The sequence below is a fragment of the Electrophorus electricus genome, chromosome 24 (assembly GCF_013358815.1).
Source record: "Electrophorus electricus isolate fEleEle1 chromosome 24, fEleEle1.pri, whole genome shotgun sequence".
Classification (NCBI taxonomy): Eukaryota; Metazoa; Chordata; class Actinopteri; order Gymnotiformes; family Gymnotidae; genus Electrophorus; species Electrophorus electricus.
In genome coordinates, this window is record NC_049558.1 from 5,779,282 (window position 1) to 5,792,500 (window position 13,219).

Here is a 13,219-nt window from a genome sequence, read left to right on the forward strand (position 1 = left end):
AATTAAATTGGTTTTCCCAAGATAGTGAGGTATCTCTCTAACAGGCACAAGCAGCTCAAGTTGGAACAGAATGAAGGTTCTGGGATATTTTGATGTCGTAGCTTATTAGTACTGAAGCATGAGAAATACAGTTTCTCCTCATTTTATTTTAAAGCTAGAACCATTATGGAAATAGTTACTGATTTGCTGATCTTGAGGGGGGCTTCCTCTACTGACTGAATACTCCCAGTCAATATATAATTACATGTTAACAAATGGTAATTACTGTAATTTTAATCATAGGGATTTATAAACTGGTACGAGTTGTCCATTCCTGCATAAAAAATGGAACATTTTAAATTTTCACAAGTTAACATGTTTCCTTACCTTTCTTTAGTGTTTTTTTTTCTTTTGTTGTGGTGTGGACTATTGTTTTTGCTCTTTTAAGAAATGTAGAGATCATGTTAAAAGAAACTTACACAAATTTTCACAAATCATGAGAATAACTCTGTGAAAGCTAAAACAATATGTGAGATTGATTAGGTTACAAATAAGATAAACTGTGTAGTATTACTGGATGGAAAGTAATACACATAATGAAGCCGAAATCATGGAAGTCATACGTAATCTTAAGTATCACAATCTACTGTAAATACTCACATCTGCCAAGAATATAATTTGTGAGGCCAACTATGGGCATATAAAAGACCAAGTGCTTTTTGCCATCCTCTCAGTACAAGGCAATTATGTACAAGGTAGTCTTGGCTCCAGGTAAGCAGTTTTAATAATAATAATGTTCTTAATAATAATAATGATAATAATTAAAAGGTTGTTATAATAAGAAGCACATAGTGCATAGTGTTCAGATTTTTTGTCTTTATGCCTTAAATAAGACTTTTTGTGTTTGAAGATGTCACAACACTATTTAATGAAACAAAAATAATCTGATTTCATCTTTCTGGTTCTCATTTTCAATAAAGCGTTCGCCCTTCTGCTGCATATGCAGCTTGGTAAGTATTTTGGTGTGTTTCACCATTTGAACATTTAAACAGATTTTTAACTCAGGAACTAACGTATAATACCACACTGACTGTTTTGCTTTGCTAGGCTCTGCCTACATTTTATCATGCTACTTCACCAACTGGGCTCAGTACCGGCCCCCTCCCACCATCTACATGCCCAATGACATTGACCCTTGCCTATGTACCCATCTCCTCTATGCTTTTGCCACCATGACCAATGACTACAAAATTGCCACATACGAGTGGAATGATGTGGAACTCTACAGTCAGTTCAATGCTCTGAAGGACAAGTGAGTGAGCTGCTGCTTCTATATCATGTCATATTTTCTGTTATTACACAACAAGAACATGACTGAACTATGTGCCATCCTCCTCCCTCCCCATTCAGAAATGGTAATCTCAAAACTCTGTTATCAGTTGGAGGATGGAACTTTGGCTCCACAGGGTAGGAACTTTTAATTTAATTTATCTAAAGTACAAAGCATATGGACTGTGAACCCTACTGCATTTTTCTCCATTATTCCTGCTAGATTCTCAAACATGGTGGCCACTGCAGCTAACCGCCAGACCTTCATTTCATCTGTGATTGCGTTTTTGAGGAAATATGAATTTGATGGGCTGGACATTGACTGGGAGTATCCAGCCAATAGAGGAAGCCCTCCTCAAGATCAACAACTGTTTTCTGTTTTCCTTAATGTGGGTTCTATCTCTGTTTTTCAGGAGAAAAAAAACAATTGATGTGGATATTTTTCAGAGATAAATCTCAACATATATATATATATATATATATATATATATATATATATATATATATATATATATATATATATATATAAAATCATAATGATGAGTAAATCACTAGGCTAAAAAACAGAAAAAAATACCAAATACAAATAAATAGAATTATATCCATGAATCTATAAAGTAAAAGCTAAAAACAATTTTGTATTTGTGCTGATCAACAGGAGATGAGGGCTGCATTTGAGGCTGAAGCCAAGCAGACAAACAGAGCTCGACTCCTGATGTCTGCAGCTGTCTCCTCAGGTCGAGGCACCGTTGACACTGCCTATCAGATTCCTCAGCTTGGACAGTGAGCCATACCTAATTCTCTTCTCCTATGACTTTTCTAAAAGTCTCATTACATAACACAAATGAAGAGCGACCCTAAATATTGAAGTATGGAGATTAAGACTACACTTGCAAGCTTTTGGTAATTAATCATGTCACTGATTTTTTATTTTTTGCAAAAAAAATCTCCTTACAGAGCACTGGATATGATTAATGTAATGACCTATGACATGCATGGCTCATGGGACCCCTTCACAGGGGAATGCAGTCCCCTCTACAGGGATTCTTTTGATAGCGGAGGCTACATTTACTTCAATGTGGTAAGCATTTAACCAAAACCACGTATTAAAAAATCTATGTAAAACATGTCTAGATAACTTTCCTGGTGTATTCTACAGGACTATGCCATGAACTACTGGAAGAACAATGGAGCTCCTGCAGAGAAACTACTAGTTGGGTTCCCCACCTATGGAAACACTTTCACCCTCAGAAACCCTTCAAACCATGGCATTGGCGCTCCAATTTCTGGGGCTGGGACAGCAGGAAAATACACTCAGGAAGCAGGGGAACTTGCTTATTTTGAGGTGTGCCTATCTGCTGATACACTTTGTTATATGTGTATAATGCCTGTTATGTATGTCATTATTTTACTCTTAGGGTTAAAAGGTATCTTTTCCCATTTGCTTTCAAATGGCCAACAGCTGCAATAAGAAGAGTAAACATATTGCATGCATATGGTAGGTCTGACATATTTGTCTGCTATTTTTCACCGTGTGTGCAAGATTTGTTCCTTCCTGAAAGACGGTGCGACAGAAGTGTGGAATGCCCAACAAGACGTGCCTTATGCTTATAGCGGGAATCAGTGGGTTGGCTATGACAATACTAAGAGCTTTCAGCTCAAGGTAAACTGATTAAACTGCTTAGAAGTTATGTTTGAATGCAATGTTGTCTGCCATACTTTATGATACAAACAGAAGCAACAGAGAAGTACTAAAAGATAAAGAAAATAAAGCAAGTCAACATGTTTTTACAGGCACAGTGGCTGGTGAAGAGCAACTTTGGTGGTGCTATGGTGTGGACCATTGACATGGATGACTTTTTGGGCACCTTCTGTAATCAGGGCAAATATCCCCTGATCAATGTGCTTCACAAGGCATTAAATTTGGACCAACAATGTAAGAAATATACTGATAATCAATAATAGATTATTGCAGCACCAATCTTTTCCTTTACCACACACTGACAATGAACCTGTTGTCAGCTCTGAAACAAATTGCAGGACCTAAAATGGGATCGAAAATGTTATTAGTGATTAATTAATCATTTTCCATATTTGGCCATTAACAATACGTTTTGTTCTTTATTTTAAGCCTGCAAGCCTCCTGCAACCCCACTGCCGCCAATAGCAGGACTGACCAGTACTACCCCCAGTCCACAAACCACTAGGGGGGGTGGTTCCAGTGGGGGAAGCTCCAGTCGGGGGGGCTCTGGTGATACAAGTGGCATGAACAGCTCATTCTGTGTTTCCAAAGCCAATGGATTTTACCCATTCGCTGCCAACAGCAACAAGTTTTATGAGTGCAGTGATGGAAAAACATATTTTCAGAATTGTGCATCTGGGCTGGTATTTGACACAAGCTGCTCATGCTGCAACTGGAGTTAACTACTTTGACGTTAAATTGCTGACCAGCTGCTCAAGAGCAGCACTACTCAGCTGCTTTGATTTCCCTTCCCTAAATACTATATTACTAAAAGGAAAAGTGACCTACTGATTAGCAGTTCACTTCCTTTGTATGCCATATTGTTTGATCATCTGTAATAAAAATTGTAAAACGGCCTTGATTGTTTCCTCATGCTTGTTTCCTACATAGGTTAGATATTTAGATGTCTTAAGCACTTTTGTATTACAGTGATTTAGACCAAATGAGTCTTACATTCCCGCGTTAAAGACTAGTAAAAGTTATGAGCAAGTTGGAGGCCGGTATAGTCAATATAGTATATAATCAATATTGTTAGTCTTGGAATCTAAATAACACTTCGGTCCTCCAATCCTGAATTGCGGGCATCTTGCGTTTTTCAGCCTCTCAGCCCATCCCACTTTACACACGCTAAACTCCTCCTGGCTGGCGCAGGCCAGGCGCTATGCTGTCTGTAGTAGCTAGCTAGCTGGTTAGCTACAGTTCGTCGATAGGCCGGGTCAGTCCGCGCTGTAGTTAGTCAAACCGTTGTTTCATGCGTCTCCTACTTCAACGTGAGTAGACGGCGAGAAAAGCATACGTCTTGGGTTGTATGCATGTAATTGTACCTCCCTGGCTTAGCTAACACTAGCTGCGTGGGTTAGCTTAGCCTCCAGCCACTATAACAATTCATCTTTACGGAACGGTGTCAGCAAGAAAGACAACTGGTTGAGCTGCCGAGGGAAGCACCAGGAGGCTTTTGCGAAGGAGCTAACAGAAATAAGCTAGAGTTAGCTGGCTAGGAGCTGCCTTGTGTAACTGAACCTGCCGCCAATATTCTGCGAACGTTATTGGGTACTGAAAATCTGAAAGTTACGGAATCGTATCTGCACAATGGCAAGACCTTCGAGGTAGGTTGAGTGTTTTAAGGTATTCTATGTTACTTGTGCTAATACATGTCCACTTCACATTATTAATTGCGTCTGTGTGTTTGACAATGTCACTACGTTAGCTAGCTAGCGTTAGCTAACTTCACAGCGACAGTTAACTGGAAACCTCGCTGCTAGCTGGTTAGCTAACCTAAGATCATTTATTAGGTATTAGGCAGCTAGCTAGTTTCTTGGATCTGCTTTCGTGACATGTTCTGAAGCCACAGACCACGAAAAGACAACATCGCGGGTGATCCTGAATTTTAAAACGTAATGAGCGCTGTTTACTTGCACAACGCGCTCCAGCGTCACTGTCTGTGAATAGTTTATTTGCTTTTCTGTCTGTTTAGCTGCGCTAGCTACTAAGATAGCTGGCCAGCCAACTGTCTGATTAGTGGTTTCCGATCACTTCATATACGTGGATATTAGAAATGAAGACTCCTTAGCAGTAGTAACTGTCTGGGGACTTTGATGACCTGGCGAAGTTTTCACGGGCTTGGCATAACTGATCGCTCGCTAACAGTTACCTAACGCTATCTGACTGGCATAAACACAAGTAGCTAGCGTTAGCAATCTCTCCTACTCTGATGGCGAAAGTATTGTTGCATTATTAACACGTTATTATAACATCAGACGTGGTTAACTAGCTAGTTATCCTTTCTACGTTAAGTGTATAGACGGTAGTGAGATAGCTAGGTTAGTGTATAGCTAGAGTTTCGGAGTTTCCCCCAAACTTTCTTGTTTATTCGACGGTCATAGCCAGACTGCTATGGTGTTATCATCACATGGAAAGGTCGAAGTATACATATTTTAAATGGGGCTAGTAGTATAAGGTTAAGCAGTCAACGAAAACATTTTGTTCAGAGTACCTATATAATATGCGCGGGCCGTTGTCTTAGCTTCATACAAGAGACCATAATTTAATTCAAGACGTTAAGATGTCTTGTAACGTAGCTCGTGTATGTTGTAGGCTGTCTTTCAGTGGGAAAAATGTGGGAGGAAATCCTCCCGTATCGGATCATATTGGCGCCATTATATTCTGTCCCATTCCATTCATTTGAGCAGCAGTCCATAAATCGTTGTGTTCTGTCTGCAGTACGCTGTTTATTCATCACATTCATTAATAATGAAAATTAAGGATGCTTGCGGCATAACGTGTTTGTACTATTACATGACACTAAAATTTCCTGTACCTACAGGAATAAGAGGGTGGTTGACTATGCCCAGTTTCAAGAGTCTGATGATGCTGGTGGGTTATAGTAATTATCATATCCTAGTTTGTAATCTAGTTTGCATTTAATCTCATAGAGCTGCAAACCTTTAAGCAAAGTTATGCTTTACTGCACATTAAAGTGATAAGATGCTAAGATCATTTTCTACCTTGTCTGACTCATGTGAATACTTGGATACAGATGAGGAATATGAAGGGGATTCTGACAAACCCAAGAAAGCACTGAAACACAGGTTGGGTTCCCTAAATGCTTTAATGTTTGTGTTTTTGTGCCATTGCCAAAATAAAAAATTGAATTTTATGTAAATGAAGTTGACAAAAATGTATTTCTGTTCTATTCTAAATGTGATGTACTTGTTCATATCATAAATAATGATTTATATAGGCCCTACCTGTTCATTATACTTTACTAGTGTTCCACATACCAAATCTTTGCATTAACATGGATCAAATGAACATAATATTGACAGTCCGTTATATTAAAATAAAATAACTAGACATGCAGTAATTTGAACAGATACAAGTACCAACACTCATAATCTTCAGGTCACTTCTGAAATGTATAGCTCTGTCCTTTCAAATAACCACTCTCTCTTCTGGTGCAGTGATGAGTCTCGATTCACAGACCACAAGAGTAAGTCAAATTCCTGTTGCAGATTTTTCATATTTAATGATAAGGCCATTACCCATTCACCAGAACCATTTTTTACTCTCCATTCCAGATGAATTTAGTGATGATGATAATGACTACGGGGAGGAGGAGGATGACGGTGGTGACAGTGACTACGAGACTAAAAAGATTAGCAAGGGAAGGCAAGCGCCAGCTAAACGGAAAAGAGCTGAAGGTATTTCATGCAACACTGGAGAAACTGTCACGCAGCCATCCTAATTTTAATAACCATGTGAAAGAACATATTTTTTTTTTTTGTAGAACTGTTCTTATCACTATGCAGACATGTCAGTTTTGATCAAATGTAGTTTCTGAATGTAGTATGTAGTTTCTTACTTTACAGACAAATGATATCATTGTAATTAGTGAAAATAATGTTTACTGTATCATATTTGTGAATGTGGTAAGAGGTAGTGCTTTAGCATGTTATTAACTGTAGTGTTTTGTGAGGTTCTGTGTTTTATGGTGTTTTTTTTTTTTAGTTATTATTTTTTTTTTATGATTCTCAGATGACAGTGATGATGAAAAGGTTGTTAGGAAGAAGGGTCGGCAGGTGCGACAGGCGGCAAGTAAAGCTGTTTCCAAACAGAGAGAGATTCTTCTTGGGGATGGAGGCAGTGAGGAAGAGGAGGGGGAAGAGGATGAAGAAGAAGACGACAGTGATGTCTACACAGGAGGTACTGATATCTTCCTCATTATACGGCCAGAAAACGCATCTTGCATCATGGGGTTGGTAGAATGGTAATTAGGTCGGGCTCTGTGTGCTCTTGTGCTCATAGAGGATTCAGGTAGTGATGAAGACTTCATGGTAGAGGACGATGATGACGACAGTGACTATGGGCGGCCAAGGAGGAGGAATTTGAAAGTGAGCAGGAGGAGCAAAGACAAAAAGTCTCCAAAACCCAGGATAAGATCTTCAGGTAAACGCAGCGGAGGCAGAAATCTGCTGTCACACCAGAATGCACCTACTATGCAAGCCGAAGTGCTTACGCAGTTTCTCTCACAATACAGAAGTGATGTTTCACTATGCTTCTTTCGTCATAGCGAGCAGAGGGCCAAGCAAGAGGAGAGGGAAACGCCAGACGAAGGTGAAGAGAGTTGTGTCCAAGCGGGTTGTACCTAAAGAAGAGGACGACGACGCTGAGACCTCCAGGCAAGAGGAAGAAGAGGAAGGGCAAGATGGAGAGAAGAAGGCTTCTCCGCCTGCCAAGAAGGCAAAGGAGAGCGCTGCTAAAGGGGAGGACAACAACGGAGAGGAGGAGAAAGAGCCGAAGGAGAAAGGAGATAAGGACGATGCATCCGAGGAGGATGCTCCATCAGGCGAAGACTGACTGTCTTCTGTCTGATCGCAGAGAAAAAAAAGTTTAACCAGTTTTTGTCTTTTTCTTAATGTGGAACAGTGGAATTTGTTTTCCACAACAGCTCTGGGTGTTTCGGATGTTTGTTAAATCTTTCATCTTGTAAATACAATATTTCAGAAGAACTCTCTGTGAAGTATCATCCACACTATTCTAAAATGGTATCATTTAAGTACCTGTGTCACTTTCTATACGTCCAGTGTAAGGTTACCTATATTAATGTTGATCATTGCCTCGGCTCTAGCATTGCTTGCCTTTTTTGCTAAGCCCATCTAGTTTTATGCTACTAGATACATAAAAGGGTGGGACAATTGTGAAGCCAAAAAAATGTACTCTGTGGTGTACCCAAGTGAATTTTACATTCATGGCAGATTCATTATGTACAAGTTCCAACATCGTACCCTACAAAAAATAACTAGTTAAGTATAAATTCTTCTCCATGTCAATAATTAAGACAGTGATTGGGTGCAATGTGAGGAACAGATATAGGTAAAATAACAACAGTGTTCATATAACTCCTAAAGCAAAACTTAATAAGACATGGCAAAATAATGCCATAAGATCTGTGGTGATGGAGGTGGGGAAATGGGTGACACTAGTTCACCCCCTTGTAAACGAAGCTTCCGATCCATGTAATCGCTTTGATCTTGAGCATAGGTGTGCTGTATGGACAGTGAACAGGTTTGTGACTCAGTTTTATGATTCAGTGAATGTATGCTTAAGATTTATTATGTCATTGAGCTGCTCTGTGTATCCGTATGGCAACATAACTCAGCAATGTTATGTCCAGTGCAGTTTTATTTGACCAGTCACAGTGCTACAGGAGCATGTAACATTTTATAGTCATTAGCCATAGTTTGACACTTTCTCTGCAGTCAGTTTTTAATTTAGGCTTTAGTTAACACGGAGCATTTCGACAGGCAGTCCAGTTAATTGTTTTTCTTGTGTCCAGTGTTTCTAAAATCTAATAAGGATTCAGGTCTTTTAAGATCCAAATTGGACCACATTTGCTCATATGCATGCTTTCAGCATATTATCACAAACCAGGTTAGTGTGGAAATATGTCACTAGGATTATATTTTTAAAAAAGCCTTGAGACCTGGTTCCTAAATACATAAAAAAGACCAGTCATTATCAACAGACATCACACTGAATATTTTTAACAATGTTATGATGACAATGATTTATGAGCGTTTATATTTTGGTTTGAACTTTTCTGCAGCTTATACTTAATCTACTCGTTTTCTCCCAACAGTGATAACTCTTCATGGGATGGCCTACTCGTACCTGTGTGTTGTGTTATGTTCTAGGCAGTATGACAGAAAAAATGAGCTGGTGTGGGTGTATAAACATAAAAATCTTAATCAGAGAGACTGATGTCAAAAGCGAGCTAGTAACAACCTTACTATTGACTTTGTGATGCTCCGTATGTGTATTTTCTAAGTATGTTGATGTTTATAGATGCCTTTGAGATGAATTGTCTGTTGAGCCAGAGTGGAAAACAGACTGTAATGCACACCATTCAAAGCTTTCTCAGCTTCTTTTCTCTATTTTCCTGGCTCCTATATCTGTCCTATTATGTAGCCTTTCAATCTATATAATAATTTATCTAAAAGAAACTTTTAATTAAGCTATTCTGATTTTTGGAATATTTGTTTTACAAGGAAAAAATAAAATGTATCTTGCCTTTAAAGAAATGTAGGAGTTTGTGTCTTTTTTAAAAATGTGTTCTCATTGTGAATGGACAATGAAAATAAAATGTTAAATATTGCTAAATAATTATATCTTTGTTTAACAATTTCCAATGTGGTGGGGACCATCAGAGATAAAGACCATGTCTTTACACAAAAGGATGTCTGAAGGAGGAACAGGCCTTATCCATACTACGTGAAATGAGATGTATTAGACATAATTTAAGTAATTCATGGTGGCAAAAACTGAGCTGCATATTCAAGTTCTAAGAATTCAACATGGCCAAAAAGGGGCATAAATAATACAGACAAATATCAGTTGTCGGATGTATATTACACTGTACATGACGAATCAAAGTTAGACTAATAAAGAGTTGTACAAAAGTACCCATGTGTCAAGACCAAAAATTAATGGTGAATTTGTCATGAACCTATCATGACAGTAGGATCTTTGTGAAATGTTTTAATCTCCAAAGAACTGCATTTAATTTTATTTAATTACGTTTTAAAAAGTAAAATATAAAAAATATTATACACTACGATTGCATGAAAATGTAGTCAACTCAAAGTCTGATCCAACTCTTATAATTGAAGTAGAAGTTCAAAGTTACTGAAAGTGTTAATGACCAAGTACAAAATTAATATTTAAAAAGTATTTACTTACAACAGTGGAGAGATTTGTTACTCCAGATGGGTAAACATTAATAATATTAGCAAGCTCTAAAATCAGATTTAGATACTCTACAATGTACAGCTTGGTTTCCAAATGAAACCCAATGACATCAATTAGTCATTGATGATTTGGTTTAACAGTCATATCCTTTTGCACATGCTATAGAGAAGGAAATAGCCCAGCCATTGTTATTTTAACAGATGAGGCAAAAAACAAAAACAAAAAAAAACAAAAAACAGAATAATGGGAAGAAACAAACAACAGAAACAATAACAAGGCTTTATTTGTTCTGTGTGTATGTGTCAGGAGTTAATAAAATTAGGACGACACACCCTCCATTATGCTTTGGTGTCGTATGATGGCCCATTGAATACTGAAGTTACATTACAGATCCAACTTTAGGTAAACATCCTAAAGCTTTGAGAGGAGTACTAGCAAAATTAACGTGTAAAAATATATGATGAAATTTTGTTATGTTGTAACTATGCAGCACGTAAAATGCAGCATTTATGGAATACAAATTAATTTCCTGAGATGTAGAATGACACAAGTAATCATGCATTAATCAAACATGAATCAAAATTTCTATTTTGGCAACTTCAGTATTAATACTTGGCATTCAGATGTCTTTACACTGTATTACAATGTACAATTTCATGTTACAAATGGATAACGAACCAAAAGCAAGTGAAAGTACTTTCTTATGTTCTGAAAAACCTTGTAATAACTCCAAACTAGGTTGAATCTATATCTAGGAAATTGACCTATAATATTAACATGTGCATCTATTTACAGCTGTATTTCTTCACTACACAACATTATTTGGTCACTAGATCTCTTCAAGGCTCATCAATTGTCGTCATCAGCTAATATAATTTGCTGCTTGATACTGGATATGACATTGCATTAACTTTGTACTATATTTACACTACATTTCTGTTCACATGCTATTTGGTAGCCAGAGATAATTTTATGAAGTGGGTGGTGAGTGTATATTTGACACATAAGCAGAACATTGGTAACCATGGGACATAACAGGTGTGTTTAATATCACTTGACTCTTGTGGAATGTGGGTTTAGGCATTCGTCCACTTGTCTGCATCACATTTCAGAGTGTCCATGCAGAGTTTCATAGCTCTCCTCATGAAGGTGAATTAAAGCACTGCCATCTCCAGCAAAACCAAGGTCTTAAAGTAAGTAAGCCTCAATGTCCATATATAACAACTAGATGAATACAGGAGGTGTTTAATCGCAATGACAAAAATTATAATTAAAGCCTTTGGAAATTAATTTCAGATGCTCAGACTGCTCTTGGAGGTAATGTTGAGCACCGCCCCTTACACACACATACACACACTCTTGGTAAATGATCCAATAAATGTAATGTAGCCTGTGGGCACATGTTTCATATTTTAGACAATATATCCTGAGGTGCTAACACATATCCATAGTACTCATACAACGGTAGTTGTTTTTGAATTATACCAGTATTTGCTCACATTGACATTCCTATTTGTCACATTTATAAATTTAGAAATCACATGACACTGTACTACTACATTAGAAAAGGTCTGTTGATGTCAATTTGTCTTTCTATTTACATGCTTTATCGTGCAATTGTCTTTAGGTATTTCTAGAATATTGGTGCCCATAACGCATAAATATTTACTTCTATGTTCAGTAAGAACTGCACCATCACAATACGCTCCATCAAACGCATGCCTGGCAAAGCGCAGGGAGGGGAGGAGGGGTCGCAGCAGGCACTGTGCCCAACCCATGCCTGGGGCACAGAGCGCATCATGCTACCTGAAGCTCGGGGCATAGAGGAAACCATGATTCCCAAGCCCTGGGTGTGTCAACATCCTTTTATTGCTTGTGTCCCCTCATCGAATGGGAGTGAAGACAGCACCGCCACACATTGGCTGGGCCCCACTCCACAGAAAGAGAGTGTAGATTTCACCCTTCTACGTCGACAGAGCCCCCTCTCGTCAACTGGACACAGAGCTGGCGCCCTCTTGCATTGATAGGGCTGTTTGGTCAACCGAGTGACATTCACCATTCTTGTGCCTGTAAAAAAACTGGTTATAATACCTCCAGACTGACAGGCATCCAGACCGAGTGACCCCTGGGGCTGACCGGTCCATGCTAGACCGTCACGCTAGCTCCTGCAAGAAATTCCAGAGAAGGTCCCCCTCCCTTGAACTGACGTGGTTATAGACACGCAGTGCTCGGCCCTTAGAGGCAGTGCTCAGCTCAATGTTTCCTCACTTCCTTGGATGAGGAAGCTGGAACAGGTCTCCTGGTGTGAGATGGTGGCGGGACTGACATCCCCGGTGAGCCTCGGGGAATGTCCTTGCTTCCCAGGAGAACTACCTGCACAAAGAGTTCTGGGGTGGAACGAGCTCCCCATGAGCTCTGGGGAACACTGCACTTAACACGCCAGACTGCAGATTCTGCTAAAAAAGAGAGAGAAGAGCCAACAACATGCAGAAACAGAAATGAAAAAAGAAAACAAAAAGGAGACCTCTGCTTCCAAAAATGGTTGGTCATTCTGTCACGGGGGAAGAACATGCTGGAAAAAATGCGGCTAAGACCAGATTCACGGGGAGTCCACCATCACAGCATTCATTTTAAAACATCTTCACTCCTCTACTAACCTCATCCACCTGGATTTCAAAAGAATGGGGAGTATAATTTTACATCAAGCAATTTTAGCTCCACCTCTCTGGCCATCTGTATGCAATGTGCAGTCATGTTCCTGGTTTCCATCAAACCAATTTTAAATAGGCTGGCAATGTCATTACTGCACTTTTTACCATATTATCCAATATGTTTAAAAATGGAAAAGATAGTAAATGTAGAAAATATATCATTAGAGGTTTGCCTCATGAATTAATGTTATTAAATAAATAAGTAAGTAAT

General features: G+C 38.7%; 2 protein-coding genes across 2 annotated transcripts; both read left to right on the forward strand.

The window, feature by feature from the left end:
* Positions 1-1,139: 1,139 nt before the first annotated feature.
* LOC113575468 (acidic mammalian chitinase-like) lies at positions 1,140-3,879 on the forward strand. The gene is made up of 8 exons (XM_027006993.2): positions 1,140-1,291; positions 1,532-1,697; positions 1,967-2,091; positions 2,266-2,389; positions 2,468-2,653; positions 2,852-2,971; positions 3,103-3,244; positions 3,440-3,879. The coding sequence occupies exons 1-8, from the start codon at positions 1,155-1,157 to the stop codon at positions 3,730-3,732; spliced, it is 1,293 nt and encodes a 430-aa protein (XP_026862794.2). The 5' UTR covers positions 1,140-1,154; the 3' UTR covers positions 3,733-3,879.
* Positions 3,880-4,182: 303 nt separating this feature from the next.
* Positions 4,183-9,630, forward strand: nucks1b (nuclear casein kinase and cyclin-dependent kinase substrate 1b). Its single transcript, XM_027007016.2, has 8 exons — positions 4,183-4,656; positions 5,874-5,923; positions 6,087-6,138; positions 6,511-6,539; positions 6,628-6,750; positions 7,085-7,252; positions 7,355-7,495; positions 7,620-9,630. Exons 1-8 carry the CDS (start codon positions 4,640-4,642, stop codon positions 7,904-7,906), a joined length of 867 nt encoding a protein of 288 aa, XP_026862817.2. The 5' UTR covers positions 4,183-4,639; the 3' UTR covers positions 7,907-9,630.
* Positions 9,631-13,219: the final 3,589 nt, after the last annotated feature.